This window comes from Hyperoodon ampullatus, assembly GCF_949752795.1.
Source record: "Hyperoodon ampullatus genome assembly, chromosome: 2".
Lineage (NCBI taxonomy): Eukaryota > Metazoa > Chordata > Mammalia > Artiodactyla > Ziphiidae > Hyperoodon > Hyperoodon ampullatus.
In genome coordinates, this window is record NC_136915.1 from 55,250,322 (window position 1) to 55,275,357 (window position 25,036).

A 25,036-nucleotide genomic window follows, 5' to 3' on the forward strand; every position below is an offset into this window, starting at 1 on the left:
TCCTCATATATCGCCCATGCTATTATGGTCTATTAGTATTTGTTTTCAACCCCCTATCAAGTTGTTTTTGTTTTGCTTTATAGTCAGCAAGATTTGTAATCATAGTTTTATAACTAGATTTATAGATCTACCAACGTGTTTGCTAATTTATTTTTTTTACCATTGCTCTTTGCATTTCATTCCTTTATTTGAGGCTCAATTATGAGCACGTACTTACAGAAGTACATTCTTTAGTAATCCTTTCAGGGAATATCTGTGAATGGTAAATTCTCTCAGACTGTCTGAAAATACCTTTACTTCATTCTTACTTCCTGAATAAAAAGTTCAGCTGTGACTTTCAGTTGGTATTATTACTCCATTTCCTGCTGCAGCCTATAGATACTGATGAGAAGTCTACTGTCAAGCTGTCATTAAAACTTTCTCTTTGTCTTTGATGTTCTGCATTTTTACCATGATATGATTAGGTGTGAATTTGTTTTAATTTGTTTTATTTCATCCTGCTCAGATGAAGCATGCTAGTCTGATCTGGAAATTCCTATCTTTCCTCAATTATGAAAAACCCGATAGTCCATATATCTTAGATATTGCCTCTGCTCCATTCTATTTCCTCCTTGTACAACTCCTATTTGACATATGTTGGAGCTTATTCTACCCATTATTTCTCTTTACTGTTTTATCATATACTCCATCTCTTTATCTCTCTGTGCTGTTACATTGCTACAGTCTGGGTGATCTCTACAGATCTATTGTCTAATTTACAAGTACTCTCTTTGACTAAGCAAATTTGTTGTTTATCCTTCTACCCCAACTTTTTTTTTTTTTTTTGCGGTATGCGGGCCTCTCACTGTTGTGGCCTCTCCCATTGCGGAGCACAGGCTCAGTGGCCATGGCCTATGGGCCCAGCCGCTCTGCGGCACGTGGGATCCTCCCGGACCAGGGCACGAACCCATGTCCCCCGCATCGGCAGGCGGACTCCCAACCACTGCACCACCAGGGAAGCCCTACCCCAACTATTAAAAAATAAGTCTGATGCAATCTTGGGAGTAAAGGAACAGAAAATTCTACCATCTTTCCTCTCCTCTGAAAAGGATACTAGTTTGGAAAAATTTGCTAAGGGGTAGGGGAGGGGATAGCAATATACACACAATACACACACACACACATACATAAATGTAATTAATATATATGATGATAAATAAGAGTGTGTGTGTGTATCTTTTTTTTTTTTTAAGCAGGATTTCAAGCACCTTTATTCACGGCAGGTATTTTTGGTCAGGAGCTTCCTCTGAAACCTTCCTGTTACTTAAGGAAGCCAACTGCTTACATCCTGATGGCCCACTTGCCATTTCCCAGGCTTGGAAGCATCTTGCACGCAGTTCCACCCAGTCCCTGAGTCCAGCTGGCTCTGGGCTTTCAGGGCCACACCTCGCGGCACCACCTACTGGCCCCGTGAGGAAGTTTCTGCAGCTCGGTGATAACAGTGGGGAATTCATTTTATCCCAGAAGAAACAGACTCCTCTGTGTTCCCCATATAATTTATAAATAGGACAAATTATTCCTTAATATTATTATATATTTGCAATACAAACAATTAAGACTAGTGACATAGGAAACTTAAAAAAAATCATGCTGTGTTGACTACGGGTTTCCCTCTCCAAAGCACTGTTCCATTCCTCAATTTCTTCCATATTCTCTATACAAAATCATCCTGCTGTGACAGTTGCATGGGTCTCCTTCCCATCAACACTGCCTCTGGGCTCAGCACTCCTGACACTGTACAGCTGAGCCGCAGGAGTCATTTTCCCTGTCTTCCATCATCAATAATAAAGCCACTACTCTCCTTGAATTTAGGTAAGAAACAGTTTAAAGAAACAGTATTTCTTAAAAACTCAAGCCTACTGCTAGTTATTTAGTAGGCATGGATTTAACATGGTCTGTATTCCTTTTCTGTTTCTTTTCCCAGCCAGTAGCTCAAAAGATGGAGTAGCTTAGTTGTAAAGTCCTGCCAGATTTCCTATGGTAACTGCTGTAGATGGACAAGGTAGGGTCCTACTGAAGGTTCAAACCTCATGCAAAACTCTAACTGCTGAAAACCTCATCACATCAGGCAACTCTGTCATTGTCTGTATTTAAAAATGCTAACAGTAAAGTGGCTTGTGGTCACTCTTTGTTACTGTAGCATCTGACCTCAGGGACTCAGACATAAAATCGTGGTTCCATTCCGAGTTTTGGCGACAGAGTAGTGCCAGATATTTCTGAATACACAATTTTAAATGTTTTTAACCACTTGGAAAGTATCGCCAACACACTATTTGGTGTTCACTCAACAGTCACTTTGAGGATCAAAGAACCTTAACTATTAATGCTTTACTTCACAAAATCTTATTATAACCAAGGATCTACCCTATGTCTAATAAAAAAATTACATAGCAACTTTTATCAAACAGCAACTACTACAAAGGGAATGATAGAAAAAAAAATGACTTCACAAAAATACACTAAAAAATTTGACAATTGTATGCAGGAACCGCCAAAGTTTTAGTGTTTAATGGCACAACTGACCAAGGTCCAAGACGTGAAGTTACCATGTTCAGGAAACATGGGGGGCAGGGGAGGGAAATCATTCTATAAACTAACTCTATAGTATGTGGTAAGAAGAATGCACACTTTATAATATAAAACCTGTCTACACAGAGTAGTTAGTTGCAAAAAGCCGTCCGGCTTCTCTTGGCTTGTAAAAAGGGTGTTCCAGATTCCAGTGCAGATGAGCAACCTTCAACTCTTCTGTGTGGCAGGGATCCTGCTTTCCCCATCCAGCTCTTCCACCCCGGCCTGTGTCATAAGGTCTGTGATGTTTTTCTCCAGGCTATCAATGCGACTGCTCATGTCATCAATTCTTCCAATGATCTGGTCAGACATGGTCTGAAATTTATCTTTCATCTGTTGCAGGAGTGTCTGCACCACCGAGGTGAGATCCTGCACGGTCTTGGGTTCAGCCTCTGCCATCTCCCCGGTTCCCAGCTTGGCGGTGCTGTCTCAGACCATCATCACCTACACTTCCATTTGTCACGCAGACGCCCCGTATGTGTGTATCTTAAATGTATAAACTGGAAGCATGCACCCCATTTGTGGGCCATGTAGAGTCTAAGTAGAGGGAAGACTTAGAACCACATTTTTCTTCCTTTTATAACTATAAATAGATTTTAAGTTAATATTGTCACCTGTTCACATAGTATGTGATTCAAATGAATATAGAAAGTACATATAAATACCTGGAGGAAGAATATTCGAGATTGAGAAAAGTGCAAGTGTAGTTCTTGTGGAGGCAACAGGCTCAGCACGATTGACAAATAGCCAGAAAGTAAGAGTGGCTAAAGTACTGTAAACATCGGAAGGGCAGCAGAAAATGAGGCAGGTGAGGTAGTCAGGTATTAGATGACATACAGCCCTGAAAGTCATGATAACGTTTTGACTTATATATCCTAAGTGTGATGGGAAGTGAGTAGCACCTAAAATGTCCTTGAAAATGCTATTTAAGTAAAAGTGCTTATTTAAATTGTACCTTATGTTTTGTACAATATTCAAAAAGTGAGAATTGTTAACAGAAGTTATGACTTCATTTGGAACTTAAATTACTTTATAAGACCCAGGCTTTCCTATTTCTAAAACACATATAAGATGACATATTAGGAAAAGCAATGTAATGATTACAAATGACATAATCCGATATAAGATCCTAGACAGAATTCTCCTATTTTGAGACTTCCGTATGTGTGATCTATATATCAAAGAGTACGTAAAACACGTATGTGCAGTTTAATGAATAATTATAGCGTGAACTCGCACAACCATCACATAGAAATAGAATATTACCAGCACCCCAGGAACCCTTGCTATATGACTTTTTAAAAAAGAGCTTACCTAGTACTATAATCTGTGATAATTATCCACTTAAATGTCAACCGAGATCATGTGACCAATCTTTTTATGGGCAAAAGAAATGTTCCCTTAAGTCCATATTTAATTTCAATATGGAAATTGAGTACGTATCCACTTAAAATCTATTCACATTTCAGGATAGAGATGTTCTTTCTCTAAGGCATTAATTTTTAATTTTAAACAAAAGATATATCAAGTGAATGAAAAAAAAACCCAGAACTATATAGAGCTTGAAGAAAACACATACATCTTCATATATTTTTGTGAAAGCAAACCTAGTAGTGATCGCTTTAAGATAAAAAGCGCCTGATTAAAGTAAAATAAAAGTCATTCAAAAGTTTAAGATCTCATTATAGGTTTCATTACAACAAATTAGGTAAAATGAGGAGACTTCTTTGTTTCTCTGTAGTTTCTAGTACATGCTTAGCACTCAAATATTAAATAGTAAATATGAATCAGGCTAATCACAGCATATCTAAAATATATTTTATTAAATTTAAACCTACTTAATATTTTATATTATAAAAACTTGACATGTCACTGATTCATGACCTTTTACAATATTAAAAATTAAACCTATGAAATCTAGATTTCTATATATATATATTTTTTTTTCTCAGCTCAAGTTTAATAAAACTACAGAAGACCAAAAGTGATACCCTACTACTATACACATCAGTTTGCCTGCCCCATAATACAGCTCAGGACATTCCCTCCAGAGGAAGAAAGGCTGGCCTCCCCAACCCCTGCAGGAAACGCCTGTCCTGTCCCACACCACATCTGGGCTGAGTGTAAGATCCTGTGTTTTAAGCATGACAATAGTACAAAAGAGGTTTTGTTCTCATGGCCACCTACTTCAGCCTGGCCCTAAAATGGCCCAGTGCTCACTTCTGCTTAGAGAAATATTCTTTGCTTTTCTGGACATCAGGCTTGATGGTATCACTGCCAGGCTTCCAGCCAGCTGGGCACACTTTCCCATGTTTGTCAGTAAACTGGAAAGCCTGAACTAGTCTCAGTGTCTCATCCACAGAACGGCCAACAGGAAGGTCATTTATGGTGATCTGTCGAAGGATACCTTTATCATCAATAATAAAAAGGCCCCTGAATGAGATGCCTTCATCGGCCTTTAAGACCCCATACTCCTGAGCAATGGTGCGCTTGGGGTCTGGTATCAAGGGAATGTTCATGGGTCCTAGTCCTCCTTGTTTCTTGGGTGTGTTGATCCATGCCAGGTGACAGAAGTGCGAATCCACAGAAGCACAAATCACTTGGCAGTTGAGTTTCTTAAATTCTTCTGCCCTATCATTGAAAGCAATGATCTCCGTGGGGCACACAAAGGTGAAGTCAAGAGGGTAAAAGAAGAACACAACATATTTTCCTTTGTAGTCAAATAGGCTGATACCTTTGTTTTGTTTTTTGGGTTTTTTTGTGGTACGCGGGCCTCTCACTGTTGGGGCCTCTCCCGTTGCAGAGCACAGGCTTCGGATGCACAGGCTCAGCGGCCATGGCTCACGGGCCCAGCCGCTCCACAGCATGTGGGATCTTCCCGGACCGGGGCACGAACCCGTGTCCCCTGCATTGGTAGGCGGACTCTCAACCACTGCGCCACCAGGGAAGCCCGAGGCTGATACCTTTGAACTGACCATCTGGCATTACAGCAGTTGCTTTGAACTGCAGGGCATAGTGCCCAATTTTGGCATTTCCTGAAGACATATTGCTATCAGCAGTTCTCACAGACAAACTACAGAGGACAGTCAGGAAGGAGACACGCCTAGATTTCTATATCTTTTAAATGAATATTTTAGCAATAAGCTACCAGAGAACAAGAAATATGTGTGGTCAAAATTAAACTAACAATATTTTTAAATAAAGAATTTCATATTAAAATTAGGTTACTCTCTAATGGAAAATTCTAAAAACCTTTTGCAAATGCATTTAAAATAGTAAAGGAAGAGGATGAAATATAATAAATAAAAGCAAGCTATAAAGACACAGGAAATGTGGAAAAAACTAAACGGACAACATGGATAAAAATAACATTCAGAAGTATCACTCTTAAACTGTAGTGTAGCATTACCTGAATTATGTGCCCTTTAATTTATGCACATGATGGATAGCTTGCTAAGGGGCTATACCATTATAATTGATAGTGGCTGAAGGCAGTCAGGCCATAATTTCTATTTAATGGATGGGATAGTAAGGGAACAAAGTCTGCAGTAGCATTTTAAAATAACTGCCTAGAAAGTTTACGTTTACCTAGAAAGTTTACATTTATGTCCAAAGTGTTACCTATATTCTAGTCTTTTCTATGTTGAATTCTTTAAGAAAAAAGAGAAAAATCAGCTGCAAGATCCACATATTATTAAATCAAAATTCTGATTTAACCAATAACTAGAAAAATCTCACAATAAGTGGAAAAGAATTTTCAACTAACCACTTGATGGTTCATTTTTGTTCTCTTGTTCTTTAGAGCTTGTGGGAGAAGCAAATGGGCTCATTTGACAGGTTCCAGTTGTTGGAGAATAGGCTGTAACACTTATCTTCCTTGTGATTTTTGAAGAATCAAATGACTAGAAATAAATATTAATTTGGGACAAAAATACTTATGTTTAGTTACAGATCTTTGGAAATACATTTGAAAAACTCGCAAAATTCAAACTAATACTCTTTTCCTTGATCTTTCTTTTCGGATTTTAAATATACACAATTATTATCTTCAAAGTGAACACTGTTATTTCAAGGTATGTACATTTTTCTGGTCTCCATACTGATTAAGGCATCTCAACTTGATTTTATGAAATTTTAACATTAAATGGTTACTACCTTCTGAGATGGTATTTCCAAACAAGTAGAGATGGCTGACTCTCCCAAATACATCCTGACATTTGTTGTTAGCTGAACGTGAAGTATAATTATGGGCCTAGACCAGAGAAACTCTCAGAAGTGTCTCTTAGTAAGACCTACAGGGAAATCCTAGGAAGGATTAGTGGTGTCCTTAACCTTCACAAAGTTGCTCTGACACAGTATCTTAATGATAAAACAAAAATAATGTTCAAACAATTGAGTGTGGCATTTAAGGCCTTTGAGAATTTGATCTATTCTACACAAATCTTCTCTGCAGTTCCTCCTCTGTGTTCCCATAGACCTTGTTCATACCTCTTACTGGAGTTAGTAAATTCTAATAATTTATTACATTTTTGTATACCCCATTAGAATTTAAGTTTCTGAAAATAAATATTATTTCACCGTTGTACTATAGAACTCAAAAATGTATGACGAATGAATGATTTAAAAGAAATAGCCCAGTAAAATTAGCCAGGCCACTCTACTCAGAATATACTCATTTGTTCACTGGTTCATTCATCTATTATTAACTGACGCCTGTAGTTCCAGTCACTTAGGTTATGCATATTTGGGTCTCAGCTAGTCTTTTTTGGTTTGGGGCCTCATTCACAATCCACTTCCTCCAAACACCCATTATCACACTATTAATTGCCTGCTCTTCCGAATTCTTTTTTTTTTTTTTTTTTTTCAGTACATGGGCCTCTCACTGTTGTGGCCTCTCCCATTGCGGAGCACAAGCTCCGGACGCGCAGGCTCAGCGGCCATGGCTCATGGGCCCAGCCGCTCTGCAGCATGTGGGATCTTCCCGGACCAGGGCACGAACCCGTGTCCCCTGCATCGGCAGGCGGACTCTCAACCACTGCGCCACCAGAGAAGCCCCTGAATTCTTTTTAAACATATTTTCTATAATGCTTACTAATCACCCAGCATTTGCTAACTAATGTGCATATAGGAAGAGAACAAATTGTTCTGGCCTCATAAACAGCAGAGGAGAGGTCTAAAGGTAGTATGCTTGCTACAGAAATTCAGAGAAGAGGGAAAACCAAAGTGGGCTGCAGTAATCTCACAGAAGGATTCTTGTGAAGAGGAAGGGTGAGGCTTAGATAAGTGAAAATAACAGGTATGAAAAACCTGAAATCTAGAGGTGAAACAGACAGCACAGGGTAGATTTAGGGATAAAGGAAAGGTCTGAAGGTTCATGATATGTTGCCAACACCGTAGAATTAAACTTTAGCTTGGTTGCTGACTTGAAATAGTTATATAATTCTCCATTGTCACCTATTCTTTATTTTCAAGACACCATGGCAGAAATAGCAGCTATGTCACCTTTTTCAATAATCTTGGTATTAGTTCCAGAATCTATAGCATCAATTTTTTTTTTTTTACAGGTAAGATTTTAAATGATAGATACTTCCTTGTATTGGGGGAAAAAAAGGCATTATATTTTTTATTTTATGTATCCACAGTAGCCACAAATGTAACCAATATTAAAAAAAATCAAACTATAATATCAAGTTATAGCTCTAAAGTAATCTTTTTTGTAAGGTGAAAGGGTTTTTTTAAGTCTCTTTAACAGGTGGTTATTATTACCTCTCCATCTTGAGTTTTCAGCTGTTTATAAGTATTCAGTCATAAACTATGACATTTATCCAATCCAACCCCACTTTTCTAAGAATTTATTGCCCAGAAATATTTCACTGTGTATGTACAAGAAATGAAAGTCACTACCCTAATGTACATTTACGTCAATCTGTTTTCCTATTTTCACCAAAAATTATTTTTCCAATTGCCAAATATCTAAACATTGCAACTGTAGATCATACATTTCTCCTTGAAAACAATTTTCTAGCTTTCGTAAAATAAGTCTTTGTGTGTGTGTGTGTGCACGTGCGTGTGTGTGTGTGTACGTGCGTGTGTGTGTGTGTGTGTATATATATATATATATATATATAAATTTTTCCCCCTCACCTTAAAAATACTAAGTCTTCTCTTTTGCTTTCTTTCTTTCTTTTTTTTTTTTTTTTGGTGATCTGTGTTGATTAAAAAGGAAAATATCTGTCTACAATCATAATGTACTTAGAGGGAAAAAAGAAAATCTACCTTTCCCTACTATCCCACTAAATATTCTTCAGTAAATAATGCATTTTTATATGTCTGCCTACTGATACACACAAATGCATAGTCTTACTTCTTTAAGTTCTTTTTCTCTCAAAGTTTAACCAAGGTCCTCTAATTTTTAAAATCTGAAGATGCTTAAAAGTGATCCTAGAATCCTAAGAATTTCCATTCTGCCAACGCCCAAACGTTGAAGGACTTGATCTTCTCATTAGTCTCCTACAAAAGGAAGAGTTAAGAAGACTGGGATTTGAGAGAAGACTGAGCTACTAATTGAGAAGTCTGGAAGTCTTCCCATTCAGCAATGATGATTGCTACCTACCAGGCCCTTGAGAAAAATAGAGGTAGAAAAAGTGAGAAGAACAGATTTGGCTAGAGAAGGGAAAGAATTCAGGATGCAAACAAAATATAAGGATATAGAAATCAGATAAGTCACAACTACTTTCTATAATAATTTACAACTGCTTGTAATATTTATTGACAAAGATATTTACCACCACACTAAAAAAAAAAAAAAAAAAAAGATTCTGTCTAGGATCAGTCCAAATGTCACTGTACTTTTTGTAAGGTCAAACCTTGTACATTAGCAAAACTAAAATTTGGGCATTGATTTTTCTGCCCAGAAAAAAAGAAATGAATGTTCTCTCCATAATTTCAAATATATATGACATTCTCCTTCAATATCTTTCACAAATTGTAGCTTGCTTCATCACCTTGTTTAAAGCATATTCTACCAAAAAGGTGCCTGTATTTTATTGATTTTTACCTATTATAAACAGTCTAGAAAGTACTAACTAAGGGTTCTTTCAGGATGAAATGTGGGATATAATGGATCTGCTATTATTATTATGAACTACTAGACTATGCTATCACTGAGATATTTAAAAATACAGGTACTGTAGGTATTTGGACAACCAGAAGCAAAAGAAAAATTAGGGTAGCTAAAGGGAGACAATTCTTTATAATATTATACTGGTTAATTAGGTTATTGGAATGTTTCACCTAAGGCAGTATTATACATCACTAGTACTTATTATAGAATTTACATTAGAAAACTTTAAATACTAGCTGTCTCAGAGATTTTTCACGATTTGGGCCTAGGGTTCCTAGAAGAGTCCTAAATATCAACTAACTTTTTATCAGTTGCCACAATTATCACCCTTAATGACTCTAATAATGTTTAGGTTTTGTTATTTCTAATGGAAGTTATGGAGAACAAAAGCATTTTGCACTTACCCAGTGATCTTACAGGGACAGCAAGGAAAGGATATAACCAATATTATTAGATCTGTGCTGATGACAATGTTCTATTTCTTGATTGGGTGTTTGATACCCAGGGATATACATTTGTTAAAACTCATTGAACTGTACACTCAAGATCTGTGAATTTCACAATCTATAAATTTTACTTTGATAAAAATGTTTTAACAGGAAAGATAAAACATTGGCTAAAAAGTTGATACACTGGTGTTTCTATTTGTGCTCACTACTGTTCCACAATTTTAAGACATTAAAATATTAATTTTAATATTAAAGACATGACCATTTTGTTACTCTCTTGCACTGTAGTCTTCAATAAGTTTTTAAAGATATATTTTCATGGCTATTATCATTCCTTCATATGTCCTCCTAGTTTTTCAGAATAGAAAGTGAATCCTACCTCAAATATATTTTTGTTTATTGAAGTATGATTTACTTACAATAAAATGCACAGATCTTAAGTTGTCTGGCTTGCTGAGTTCTGATAACTGTAATACACTGATGCGACCACCACCCCAGATGAAGAACATTTCTGTCATCCCAGAATATTCCCTTGTACCCATTTCCACTCAATTCCCACTCTGCAGCCCAGAAGCAACCACTTTCTAATTCCTATAACCATAGCTATTTTTGCCTATTCTTGAACTTCATATAAATTACATCTCTTGTGTTTGGCTTCTTCTTTCCAATGTGTTCTTGAGATCATCTATGTTGTTGTGAGTGGTAAGATTGTGTTCCTTTTAATTTTACTATTCCTTTGTATAAATGTACCAGAATTTGTTTTTCTAATCTCCTGTCGAAGGCCATTTGGGTTATTTCCAGTTTGGGGCTATTATGAATTAAGGTGCTAAAGAATATTTTTGTACATGTCTTTTGTAGATATATGATTTTATTTATTTGGGAAGCCCAGGAATGGAATTGCCAGACTATAAGATAGATATAGATTTATTTTCTATATATAAAATAAAGGCTAAATAGTTCTCTAAAGTGTTTGTATCATCTTAAATTACCATCAATAAATGAGAGTTCCAAATGCTGCACATCCTCACCAACCTTTAGGTTGTTTTAGACATTGCAGTGTTGATTTTTAAAGCCATTCTGTTTTGTTGTTCTTATTTAGCTATTCAAGTGAGTGGGAATGGTATTCCTTTGTGGTTTTAATTTGTATTTCCAATGACTAATGATGTTGAGCATTTTTTCATGTGCTGATTTTCCATTTAAACATTTTATTTGTCTTAGATTTATAAAGCTGGACAGTTGCTGATTTGGTGACTGTTAGGTCACTCAGACTATGTAAATATAATGTATTGATCTTTCTAAATGTTCTGCTGGGTTTTTAATTGTTTACAAATTTCTTTTTGTATTGAAAGCAAAAAAGACAAAGTATCTTTCAGAGGACTGTGTACCAGCCAAAAGGATCTGGAATATCATCTTAGGGCCACTCTTCTTAAAGTGGGAAATCATGTTATTAGTGACATCAAGGATGAATCTGGAGGACATTATGCTGAGTGAAATAAGACAGAGACAGAAAGACAAACACTGCACGGTATCACTTAATAGGGGAAAAAAATAAAGTCCAACTCACAGAAACAGAGAGTAAAAAAGTGGTTGTTAGTGGCTGGGGGATGGGGGAAATAAAAAGAGGTTGATAAAGGGTACAAACTTTCAGTTATAAGATGAATACATCTGAGAATCTAATGTATAACATGGTAACTATAACTGATAACATTGTATTGTACAGTAACTGAAATTTGCTAAAAGGGTAGAACTTAAACGTTCTCACCAAAAAAGAAAAAGAAAAAAGGAAAAATTTGAAGTGGACACATTAATTAATTTGATGGGAGGAATCCTTTCACAATGTGTGTGTGTGTGTGTATATATACACACACACAATGTGTATATATATTCACAATATATACATCAAATCATCACATTGTACACTTTAAATATCTTATATTTTGGTCAATTATATCTCAATAAAGCTGAAAAAAAGGGAAAGCCTTAGATCATCCTTTTTTTGGTTCTCCTTTCCCTATTTCCTATTTTAGACCAGATCTTCTGTCCTAAAAACTTGACTCCTACACTACACAGACATACTCATTAGATTCTTGAGTGTCTCCATAACTCCTGAATGATTTGTATAAAAAAACCTGAAGAAGTTAGGAATACGTCATCCCTTGTGCCAAACCTTGTGAGTCAAGACTATTCCTTGATAAGATTCATGCAAAACACTTAACACTGGCATATGGATGGACCAAACCTACTTAATCTCCTATTATAGGATTGAGAGAAGCAATGGGGGGCTTTCATGTAGAAAGAGGGGGTGGAAACCAAGAGAGGGAAGATGAATGTATATATCCAAGTCACTCGGAAACTTTTATGCAGATGCAAAAAATTTAAGTCAAAACTTATGTTTAATAGGAGATGGACAAATGTAACTCCATGTTTACTACTAGAAACCAAAGCTTTGTGCTAACTGTTGAATTTATAAGGAGGGAAGGATAGCATGAACCTGTTTGTTCTTTCCCTGATACCTTCCTCTCATTCCTGAACTACAGAAGACTGAGCTCCCTTGGGCTTTGGTGAATCTATCACCAGTGTGTGTTTATGGTTTTAATGGATGCTTTCTTTCCTTTCTGCTATACTTTTGCTATATACTTCTGCTATATACTTCTGCTATATGCTGATCCTTTCCCCTTCCTCTTCTTTTCTCCAAGAAAACACAATGAATAAAGACTTACTGATACTGAAAAAAAGAAGATATAACAATTATAAATATACACACGCATACACATCTAACAAGACAGCCCCAAAATACAAGGAGCAAAAACTGGCAGAATTGAGGGAAGAAATAGAAAATTCAACCATAATAGTTGGAAACTTCAGTGTCCCACTTTCAACAATGGACAGACCAACTAGACAGAAAATCAGTAAGGAAACAGAAGACTTGAACAACACTATATACCAATAAGACCTAACAGACATCTATCGAACCCTCCACCCAATGAAAGCAGAATACGCATTCTTCTCAAGTGCATACATAACATTAGCCAGGATAGAAGATATGTTAGGTCATAAAACAAATCTCAGTAAATTTAAAAAGATTTGGATCATGTAAAGAATGTTTTCTAATCACAACAGAATAAAATCAGAAATTAAAGAAAGAAGGACATTTGGAAAATACAAAAATACATGGAAATTAACAAACTCCTAGATAACCAATCAAAAGGGAAATTAGAAAATACATTGAGGAGAATGAAAATGAAACACAACACATGTAAAAACTTACGGGATGAAGAGAAAGCAGTACTCAGAGAGAAAGTTAAACACTTACATTAAGAAAGAAGAAAGCTCTCAAATCAATAACTTATCCTTCCACCTTAAGAAACAAGAAAGAGCAAACTAAAACCAAAGGAAGCAGAAGGAAAGAAATAATAAATACTAATATTAAAGAGAAAACAAATGAAATGGAAAATAAGAAAATAGAGAAGATCAATGAATCTAAAAGTTGGTTCTTTGAAAAGAAAATTGACAAACCTTTATCTAGACTAAGAAAGAAATGAGAATCAAATTACTAAAATCAGGAATGGGGGGCGTATATTACCACTGACTTTGGAGAAATAAAAGGTATTATAAGGGGATACTATGAACAACTGTATGCCAACAAATTAGATAATCTAGATGAAATGGACAAATTCCCCAAAATACACAGCCTACCAGGACTGAATCATGAAGAAATGGAAAATTGGAATGCATCAATAGCAAGTAAAGAGATTAGATCAATTCAGAAAACTTGTCAAAAAGAAAAGCGTGGGACTGGAGAGCTTCACTGGTGAATCCTACCAACATTTAAAGAAGAACTGACACCAATCTTCTCAAACTCTATCAAAAACAGGGAACACTTCCTAGCGCATTCTATGAGACCACATTACTCTGATACTAGAACCAGACAAATACCTTAAAAGAAAAGAAAAGTACAGACTAATCTCCCTTATGAATACAGATGCAAAAATCCTCAACATTCCTGCAAACTGAAACCAGAGAAAAATAAGAATTATATATTGCGACCAAGTGGGATTTACCCTGTGAAAGCAAGGTTGGTTCAATATACAAAAACCAATCAATATAATACAGCATATTAATAGAATAAAGGAAAAAAACCCCACATGATCATCTCAATAGATGCAAAAAAGAATTTGACAAAAATGCAATTCTTTCATAATAAAAAATAATCATCAAACTAGGAATAGAAGGGAAGTGTCTCAATCTGACAGAGGGCATTTAGGAAAAACTCACAGCTAACATCATATTTAATGGTAAAAGACTGGATGCTTTCCCCCTAAGATCAGGAACAAGGCAATGATATCTGTTCTTGCCACTCTACTCAACATTGTTCTGGAGGTTCTAGCCAGGGCAATAAGCAAGAATAGGAAAAAAAGGCATCCGATGGGAAAGAAAAATGACATGATCTGATATATAGAATATCCTAAAAAATCTAAAAGAAAGTATTAGAGCTAATACACGAGTTCAGCAAAGTTACACAATACATGATCAATATACAAAAATTAGCTGTGTATCTATACACTAGCAATGACCGATCTAAAGTGAAATTATAAAAACATTTACATTAGCACCAAAAAGAATAAAACACTGAGGAATAAATATAACCCCAAAGTATAAGACTTGTATACTGAAAACTACAAAACATTGTTGAAAAAAATTAAAGAAAATCAAAATAAATAGAAATAGATCCTGTGTTCATGGTTTAGAAGAACTACTAATTTTAAAATGACAGATTCAGTGTAATTCCTATCAAAAGTACAAATTTTTCTTTTTCAGAAATGAGAAGGTGACCCTAAAATTCACAGGGAATTGCAAGGCATATGGAACAACAGAATCAATCTTGAAAAAGAACAACAAAGTTGGAGGACTCACACTTCCTAATTTCAAATTTATAGTAATTAAAAATTTTTATTTTGAAAACATATAGTAATCAACACAGAATGCTAGTGGCATAAGTTCAGATCTACAACCAAATGGAATAGATTTGAGAGTCCAGAAATAAATCCATGAATTTATAGTCAACTGATCTTCAACAAGGGTTCTAAGGCCATTCAACGGGGGAAATAATAGCTTTTCAACAAACAGTGCTAGGACAAATGAATATCCACATGCCCCTAACCTCATACCATGTACAAAAATGAACTCAATAAGGTCTTAATGTAACGTAAGTGCTAAAACTATAAAACTCTTAGAAAGAAACATAGTGAAAGTTTGCATTACCATAGACTGCACAATAGTTTCTTAGATATGACACCAAAAGCACAAGCAATCAAAGAAAAAGTAAATTGGACTTCATCAAAATTTAAAACTTTTGTGTATCAAAGGATACTATCAAGAAAGTGAAAAGACAACACACAGAATCGATGAAAGTATGTGCAAATCATATATCTGACAAGGTAACAGTATTCAGAATTCATAAAGAATTCTTACAATTCAACAGTAAAAAGACAACCCAATTAAAAAATGGGCAAAAGATGTGAACAGATTATTTCTCCAAAGAAAATATACAGATGGCCAATAAGTACACGGGAAGATGTTCAACATCATCAGGGAAATGTAAATTAAAACCACAATGAGATAGCACTTCACACCCAGTAGGGAGGCTAGAATCAAAAATCAGAAAATAACAAGTGTTGATGAGATGTGGAGAAAATGGAACCCTCATACACTGATAGTGGGAATGTAAAATGGTACAGCTGCTGTAGAGAAGAGTTTGGCAATTTTGCAAAAAGTTAGACAGAATTACCGTATGACCCACCAATTCCACCCCTAGGTATGTAATCAAGAAAACTGAAAACATGTTCATACAAAACATTGTACAAGAATGTTATATACAACATTATTCATAATAGTCAAAAAGTGGAGACAACCCAAATGTCCTTCAGCTGAGGAATGGATAAACAAAAGGTGATATACCCATACAAAAGAATATGATTCAGCCACAAAAAGGAATAAAGTACTGTTACATGTGACAACATGGATAAACCCTGAAAATGTTACGCTAAATGAAAGAAGCCAGTCACATATTGTATGATTCCATTTATATAATATGTCCAGAATAGGCAAATCCATAGAGACAGCAAATAAATCAGTAGTTGCCAGGGACTGGGGGGGTGGGGAGGAGGAAATTGAGACTAACTGTTAATAGGTATGGATTTCTTTTTGGGGTGATGGAAATGTTCTAAAATCAGATAGTGGTGATGGCTGTACAATATAATGAGTATATAATAAACCACTGGTGTATACTTTAAAATTATGAATTTTATATTATATGAATTATATCTCAATAAAAAATGCTAAAATTAAAAAAAGAGAACTGACCTGTCAAAAAGTATATGAGATAATTGGAGAATTCGAACAAAGATGTCCATTTGATGATTAAGGAATTAATTCTGAGAGATATGATAACACTATTTTTTTAAATTTTGTTTGTTTGTTTATTTATGGCTGTGTTGGGTCTTCGTTTCTGTGTGTGGGCTTTCTCTAGTTGCAGTGAGCGGGGGCCACTCTTCATTGCGGTGTGCGGGCCTCTCACTGTTGTGGTCTCTCTTGTTGCGGAGCACAAGCTCTAGATGCACAGGCTCAGCAGTTGTGGCTCATGGGCCTAGTTGTTCCGCAGCATGTGGGATCTTCCCAGACCAGGGCTCGAACCCATGTCCCCTGCACTGGCAGGCAGATTCTCAATCACTGCACCACCAGGGAAGTCCTGATAATACTATTATAGTTTTTTTAAAGTCTATCTTTTAGAAATAATTACTGAAGTATTTGATGATATGGATGATGTTTGAGATTTGCTTCAAATCATCTGGTATGGGGATACTGAAGTATGCGTGGGAATATAAATGAAACAAGATTAGCCTTGTGTTGATAATTACTGAAGCTGGGTAATGGGCAGGGCATTCTTCATAATCAAAAGGTAAAAAAAAAAAGGAATCAATATTTGGTAACTGTAGTGAAATAAGGAATCTATAAAATAATCATCAATGAATTAAAAAAAAAACCATTAGGAGAAAGACTGACGGAGAATTTTATTATGGGTGGATCAGGCTGGTAACACCTGAAACCAAGACCATTTTGTGCCTCCTGAGGTGATGAGACAGGAACTACACAGACTACATATGAGGCATTCTTATCAAAATATGAACCAGAATCTAATCAAGCCTCTAGTTTTAACTACAAGTTTTATAGGAAATATGAAGATTAGAGAAATCACTTAAAGGACACCACAAGAAAACAATCAACCAAATCTAGAAAGTGAAATATGGAAAAAATATTTCAGTTTTTTCCAAAAAATAAATTACAAGAAAAAGAGTGACAAAAAAAAAAAAAAAAAGAAAGAAAAAGAAAAAGAGTGAGATTTTAAAAGATTTAAAAGGAGTTGGGTGGAAAAAAATCTCAAGGTTCATAAGAACCACTACAATGTGTAAACCTTGTTTGGATCCTGATTTTAATAAGCCAACTGTAAAAGGACATTTTGAAACAACTACAGAAATGTGAACATAAACTGGGTGAAAGATATTATTGGGACTTCCCTGGTGCAGTGGTAAAGACTCCGCGCTCCCAATGCAGGGGGCCCGGGTTCAATCCCTGGCCAGGGAACTAGATCCCACACGTGTGTCGCAACTAAGAGTTTGCATGCCACAACTAAGGAGCCCATGAGCCACAACTAAGACCTGGCACAACCAAATAAATAAATAATAATTTTTAAAAGATATTATTAAGGAATTACTTCTTATTTTGTAAGGTATGATAATGGCACTATAGTTATGAAAGAAGTCATTATCTGTTAGAAATGCATACTGAAGAATATTCTGGTGAAATAACATGTCTGGGATTTGTAAAATTCCAGGAAAAAATATACAGATACATACACACATATATACATTAATATATGTGTACATATATATATAAATAGATGAAGCAAAATGTTAATAATATTTGAAGCTGGGTGATGGTTACATGGTAGTTCACTTTATTATTGTCTCTACTTTTGTGTATATTTGAAAATTTCCATAATAAAAAGGTAAGGAAGGAAGAAGAGGGAGGGAGGGGGAGAAAAAAGAGCAGACGTGCCTACAAATCAATAAGTAAGCCTACAGAATATGAGCTATAATATTTCCTAATGCCCTGAAGTCCCAAGTTCTTTCTAATTTCAGGAGTCAGTAAAAGCCTTATCTCAGAGAGATAAGGTTAGGCCATGGGAATAATCAGACTTAGAAGTATCCTACTAATGGTATTTCGACTGGGTATGTATGCCCAAATCAGCAAACCTCCCCCAAACCTGCACTGCATTCCTTCTAGCAGCATGCCTATTGAGTTGGCCTTGGTAGGAAGTATGCTCCTTCCCTTCCCAATCTGCAGCATCTGCTTCTCCCATTCCTTCTCTGAAGTAGCCTGAAAGAGATTAGGTCAAGCTGGCTAGGTATGTGACCAGGTAGCCAGCTATCCCTATAAATTCATCTGGACTGCCATTGGCAACAGTCTGTAATAAATAACTTTGTTTCTGAAAATTCATCTAGAAACAGTGCTTGGAGGGCAATAACTTCAGCAACCCCAATATTGCAGGTAATGATAAATCAAAACCTTCATCACTCAACAATTTGAGAGGTTCAGCAAGTAGTGGTACTCGTAGTATATACTCTATATATATTAAAGGAAGATAACAGGGAATGATCCATACCTCTGTTTTCCCTATTAGGGTAATCATAAGGAAAATTACTTTTGCAGACTTGCCCTAACATCATGGAGCATTAATCTCCATGAAGGTCTGTAGCCACATTGGGAACACTGGGATTTGGTAGTTCTAATTATTGCTGGGAGAGGAAACAACAGTTGTTTAGAATGAACAGGCTCCACTTCAACCAACTGGCATATAAGAGCCATCTCCTTTCCTTGGACACCAGAGCCTTCTTCCTTCAGCATCATATGGGTAAGGCAAAATGACCACAAAGTTACTACTAGTTCCTCTGTAGCTTCACAGCAATTAGGTGCTCTTAGAATTATAAGTAAATGTCTGATTTTCCTTCACACGGACTAAGGCAGCCTCAATGGGATCACTGGCATGTAGGCAGATTCTTGGGAACCAGGCTGCTTCAGGGCTTAACTGTTAACTGGAATGGATAGAAGCATAAATGTACCTAAAGAGAGAAGCCTAGACTTAGCACCAGAGCCAAAGCTGTCAGATCTAAGATAGAGCTGCAAACAAATTATGAGGCAAGATACAAAAGCTGGAAATATCAGAAATAATAATAAATATTAGAAATAGGTTAGAAAACAGAAATGTTGAAGGCCCAGGCTAGGATGCTAGGAACCTGCATTTAGCAGTTGGTGGCCATGTGGTACCAAGCTAAGTCAACTGGTTTAAAGGTACAGAATTGGGACAAACATAACAATACATTTTTCTAATACAGGATATTAGCTGTGTCACTGGCTACCTTGACACATCCTAATCTGGAGAAAAAATGGATAGAAAGCTTGCCATGACAACTGTACTTTATGAAAAGGATGAATTCCTAAATGGCCATTCTCTTCCATTCAAATGATGTTACCACCTCCCAAAGAACAGTTTTGGGGAAGGAAAGAACAGTATTTCATTTCAAGCTGGACTACTCATCTACCAAAATACCATTCTGACCAAGGAAACAGATGCAAAATTACAGTCACAGCTGCATTCTGTCCAGAACAAGTTGGATAATGGTGTTCTAAATTACTAATTACACCGTTAATGATTTTTTTAGTGGCATTGCAGTATTTTGCCACTTTGTTTAAATTTTTTAAAAAAGCATCTAGGAAGTTTTAAAAATGGTAAATTGTTAAATATCAGTGAGTCTTCTGAAGAGAAATTCCATACAAAACCCATTTCTTGAAATGGCATTCTCATATGGGATCTCACATAGGAGCACATTTACTGACTAGCTATTTGTTTTAATTTACTTTCTCACCAATTTACTTGCATTTAAGATTACTAAGGCCAGGGCCTCCCTGGTGGCGCAGTGGTTGAGAGTCCGCCTGCCGATGCAGGGGATACGGGTTCGTGCCCCGGTCTGGGAGGATCCCATATGCCGCGGAGCGGCTGGGCCCGTGAGCCATGGCCGCTGAGCCTGCGCATCCGGAGCCTGTGCTCCGCAACGGGAGAGACCACAACAGTGAGAGGCCCGCGTACCGCAAAAAAAAAAAAAAAAAAAAAAAAAAAAGATGACTAAGGCCATAAGTATCCCAGTATTAGTGTTTGTATCTAGATCCAATACTGGTAATGAAAATATAATAAACTAGCATATGTCATGATATGCTGGTATTGGTAATGTGCTATGATGAGATTTACAAAAAGTAATAGCAACAGTACAATTTTATTCTTATTGTGACAACTACAGTGAAATTTATTACAGTGTTAGTATTTAATTGTTTATTCATGCCAGCGTAGCTGAGGGGGTAATTATCTTTTTGATATAAAAATGTTGTTAATGCTTTTATTTCAATTTCGCAGATTAGAGAATGCAGATTAAAGCATTGACATTGTTCCATCTTTATCTGCATTTAAGTGGCAGAGCTTTTTTTTCTACAAATAGTGAATTAATTTCTACTAAATTATTTCACTAAGGCTTCAAATAATTTGCCCTTTAAATAAAAACCTCAAGCTGGCCAGGAATTTCCATATATTAGATTACAAATTTTATATGTAGAAAATGGTGTACCAATAACAATTATGTCACAGTGGTGTTTTTTTTGATACTTTTTACATTTAGTATAAGGGTAAATTAGCTGTTACAAAATTAAAAACACAATCTTATTACACAATTACAAACTCATAAGTAAATACTTACATTTGCTTTTAACAGATCATCCAATTTCAGTGATCTTTTAACACTGCAAACAAAATAGTTAGACATCTTAGATTTAATATGCTTTAAGTAGCCAAGTATTTAAGAGTAATCTATATAAACAAAGATTCTAAGTTACTTTCACCAACTAAAGTAGAATACCTATGAAGAAAGCAATTTTCACAATGATGAAGCTGTTTTTTTTGATAGCATATATCAAGATGAAATCATAATTAAATATTTAAATGGATTTTTATATATGTAGTTTTATATATATGCACCATTATACAATTCAAACACTAAAGTTATATTATAAAATAATCTTAGTAAAAAATTAATATATTTGTGTGTTTTAAAATACCACTAACAAAAATTATACATAAAAGGAAAATAATTTACATACCTTCAATGGAGATGTTGAAAGTATATTATTTGCAGAAATAATACACTAGCTATTAAAATAAAAGTATGGGCAAGGTGAAAAAGTTTTGCACATTATTCTAGCTTTAAACATGATTCAGTGCTACCAGACTATGACTTAACTGAGGAACAGATGCTCTATGTCTTTATAAGTCCCCAATCCATAAGAAACTATTTTTTGTCTCCTTCACTAAACTGATTCAGGAACATGCCAGGCTCTCTCTGTGCAAAATCTGTTCTGCTAAACTGGATGCCCAGCTGTTGGTGACAATGCTTAGAAAGGAAAGCTGAATATTTATAATACTTTATTTCGTACAGCTGTCTTCTAAAAAGCAGTCATCAACATTTTATTGAACACAGACTAAATGCTCAAAGGAGAAAAAGGTCAATATAAATTAAAACTAGTTTTCCCAGTGACAAATGCGACGTTAAAAGTACTTTCTCGATTTCTGAGAAAAAGAAATTAAGTTATTTAAAATATTAGAGAATTTGAGCATAAAGCAAACAAATTTTATTATAAAGGTTGTACTACAGAAAACCAAACAAAATTTATAGACCCTAGAAAATGACTATTCATACATAAGTGACTACTGACTTTCAAACAAGTGACAGAAGCAGGAATAGAAGAGATGGACAATTTATAAAAATTACTCAGCAATAAATATTAAATACAAAAATTTAATCTATCTAAAATAGTTCACTTAATTTTGCTATTATATCTACATTAGCCTATCACATAACATTATTTCTTAAAATTAACTAAATTGGTTTAAAGAATTGCTCATATCTTTTAGAAGTCCACTTGAAATCAACTTAATGTGAATTCTCAATGAAGCAAGAAGAGAAGAGGTTATGAACAAAAATGGCAGGTAATCAAAAAAAGTACTCATATTTAGCTTTGGAATATATATTACCCTATTCAGGTGTGTGAGATGTTTTTGTATTTATAAAACTTCAAAAGTAGAAATCAAAAACTAAAAGTACACAGTACAGCATTTTTCAGCCTTTGTTTTTAAATGCTGTTAAGATACAATACTACTTTTTAGAAGTAAACAACCCCACCCCCGATATTAACCGTTCAAAATATACTTGCTTTATTAGTGATGGCTAATCCTTAGAGAAACTAAATATTTGTATTTAAAAGGTTTCCACTTTAGGTCCTGGGTTGATCTAAGAAGCCCAAGGAGATATGTAAAAGTAAATAAGAAAGTGATCTGAGTTAGACTGTTATCTCTCACTCTAACAGTTTAGTGAGAATCCAAAAACATGATTTATTGTGGGTAATGTGGTTCTCAGATAATTCAGGCATCTAATATCCAAAAGCTGGTAACAGTTACAAGAATCATAAAGACATTTACTAGACAAGACTAGGAGAAACCTAAGAGATTACTTAGGTCATTCAATAGGGAAGAGTTGGTGTGATTTGCCCCCTATCACACAGTTTGAGGGAGAGAAACTCAGATTTTACACCCTGTTCATAATAAATCCTTTTTGAATTGAGGGGGAGGAGCTAAAGAGGTAAAGAAAAACAAACCTACTAGAGGAATTTATGACCATCTATTCTTACCATTCTGGTAGAACTGGGCCCAGTGTCAAGATATCAGTTATTAAATTAAGCACCTACTAAATGCTTTTACCCTTTTTAAAAAACTCACAAACAACTGTAGCATAGACGATGCTAAGTGGACTAGGATGATGTTAACAGAAACAGAGAGGAAGAGATGGATGAAACACACAAAGGAAGGACAGGCAAAACTTGATTAGATATGTGGGACAAATATTTTCCTAAAGTTCTTACTCATTTCCTACCAGTATTAGTTAGCAATTAAAAGTGATATATCTCTGGTAGTTCTGTAAAGTAATAAGCAGCTCTTGTGGTTACTACCTTGATTTAAAAAAAATGGGCACCCCCAAATAGGCAAAGAACTCAGATTGACAGTTCTCCAAAGAAGATATACAAATGGCTGGTAAACAGAAGAAACGATGCTCAACATCGCTAGTATTAGGGAAATGCAAATCAGAACCACAGACACACAAATCGGAACCACAAGATACCACTTTACAACCATCAGGATGGCTACTATCAAAAAAACCCAGAAAATAAGTGTTGGCCAGGATAGAGAAACTGGAACTCTTGTGCTGGTGGGGCTGTAAAATGGTACAGCTGCTATGGAAATAGTTTGGCAGTTCCTCAAAAAATTAAACCTAGAATGAACATATAATCCAGTAATCCCACTTATGAATATATACGCAAAAGAACTGAAAGTAGGGACACAAACAGATATTTGTACACCCATGTTCATAACAGCAGTATTCACAATAGCCAAAAGGTGAAAGCAATGCAAGTGTCTGTGGACAGAGGAATAAGTAATAAATTTGGTATATACATATACAAGAGAATATTATTCAGCCTTCAAAGGAAAGAAAGTCCACATGCTACAACATGGATAAACCTTGAAGGCATTATGCTAAGTGAAATAAGCCAAGCAAAAAAGGACAAATACTATATAATTCCACTCAAATGAGGTGCTTAAAGCAATCACGCACCCCAGTGTTCATTGCAGTACTATTTACAATAGCCAGGACATGGAAGCAACCTAAATGTCCATCAACAAAGGAATGGATAAAGAAGATGTGGTACATATATACAGTGGAATATTACTCAGCCATAAAAAGGAACGAAATTGGGTCATTTGTAGAGACATGGATGGACCTAGGGACTGTCATACAGAGTGAAGTAAGTCAGAAAGGGAAAAACAAATATCGTATATTAACGCGTATACGTGGAATCTGAATAAACTGGTATAGACAATCTTATTTACAAAGCAGAAATAGAGACACAGACATTTATGTATGGATACCAAGGGGGAAGCAGGGGGGTGGGATGAATTGGGAGATTGAGACTGACATATATACACTACTGATACTATGTATAAAATAGATAACTAATGAGAACCTACTGTATAGCACAGGGAACTCTACTCAGAGCTCTGTGGTGACTTACATGAGAAGGAAATCCAAAAACGAGGGGATATATGTATACGTGTAGCTGATTCACTTTGCTGTACAGTATAAACTAACAACATTGTAAAGCAACTATACTCCAATAAAAATTAAAAGTATATATATATTATAGAAAAAAAAAAGAAAATAGAAAGGTAGTTGCCAGGGGCTAGGAGGAGGGGTAAATAGGGAATTACTGTTCAATGGATAGGAAATTTCAGTTTTGCAAGATGAAAAAAGTTTTGGAGTTGGATGATGGTCATAGTTGTACAACGATGTGAATGTACAGTTGACCCCTGAACAACACGAATTTGAACTGCAAGGGTCCACCTATTCTCGAGTTTTTTTTTTCAAGAAATACATACTACAGTACTACACAATCTGCAGTTGGTTGAATCCATGGATGCGGTACCAGGGATAGAGAATGCTGACTGTAAAGTTATAGGTGGACTATAACTAGTCTACCTATAGTTATAAGTGGACTATAACTAGAGTAAATCCCCAATTTACTCAAGGGTTACCTGGACTTAAGTGCCACAGAACTGTATACTTTAAAATGGTTAAAATGGTAAATT

General features: G+C 35.6%; 3 protein-coding genes across 3 annotated transcripts in view; all 3 read right to left on the minus strand.

Annotated features, from left to right (window-relative positions):
- ITGB3BP (integrin subunit beta 3 binding protein) overlaps positions 1-21,107 on the minus strand; it is a gene marked incomplete at its 5' end in the record, with an annotated part of 71,538 nt that extends 50,431 nt beyond the window's left edge. The window contains 2 exons of the mRNA XM_079720955.1: positions 6,374-6,509; positions 21,042-21,107. Coding sequence (XP_079577081.1) covers positions 6,374-6,509; positions 21,042-21,107 — 202 coding nt within the window. The remainder of the gene's footprint in view (positions 1-6,373; positions 6,510-21,041) is intronic.
- On the minus strand, positions 2,776-3,006 carry LOC307048379 (heat shock factor-binding protein 1-like; the record flags this gene model as incomplete). The annotated part of the gene is made up of 1 exon (XM_079697453.1): positions 2,776-3,006. The coding sequence occupies one exon, from the start codon at positions 3,004-3,006 to the stop codon at positions 2,776-2,778; it is 231 nt and encodes a 76-aa protein (XP_079553579.1).
- LOC307048378 (peroxiredoxin-1-like) lies at positions 4,824-5,652 on the minus strand (the record flags this gene model as incomplete). The annotated part of the gene is made up of 2 exons (XM_079697452.1): positions 4,824-5,341; positions 5,571-5,652. 2 exons carry the CDS (start codon positions 5,650-5,652, stop codon positions 4,824-4,826), a joined length of 600 nt encoding a protein of 199 aa, XP_079553578.1.
- Positions 21,108-25,036: the final 3,929 nt, after the last annotated feature.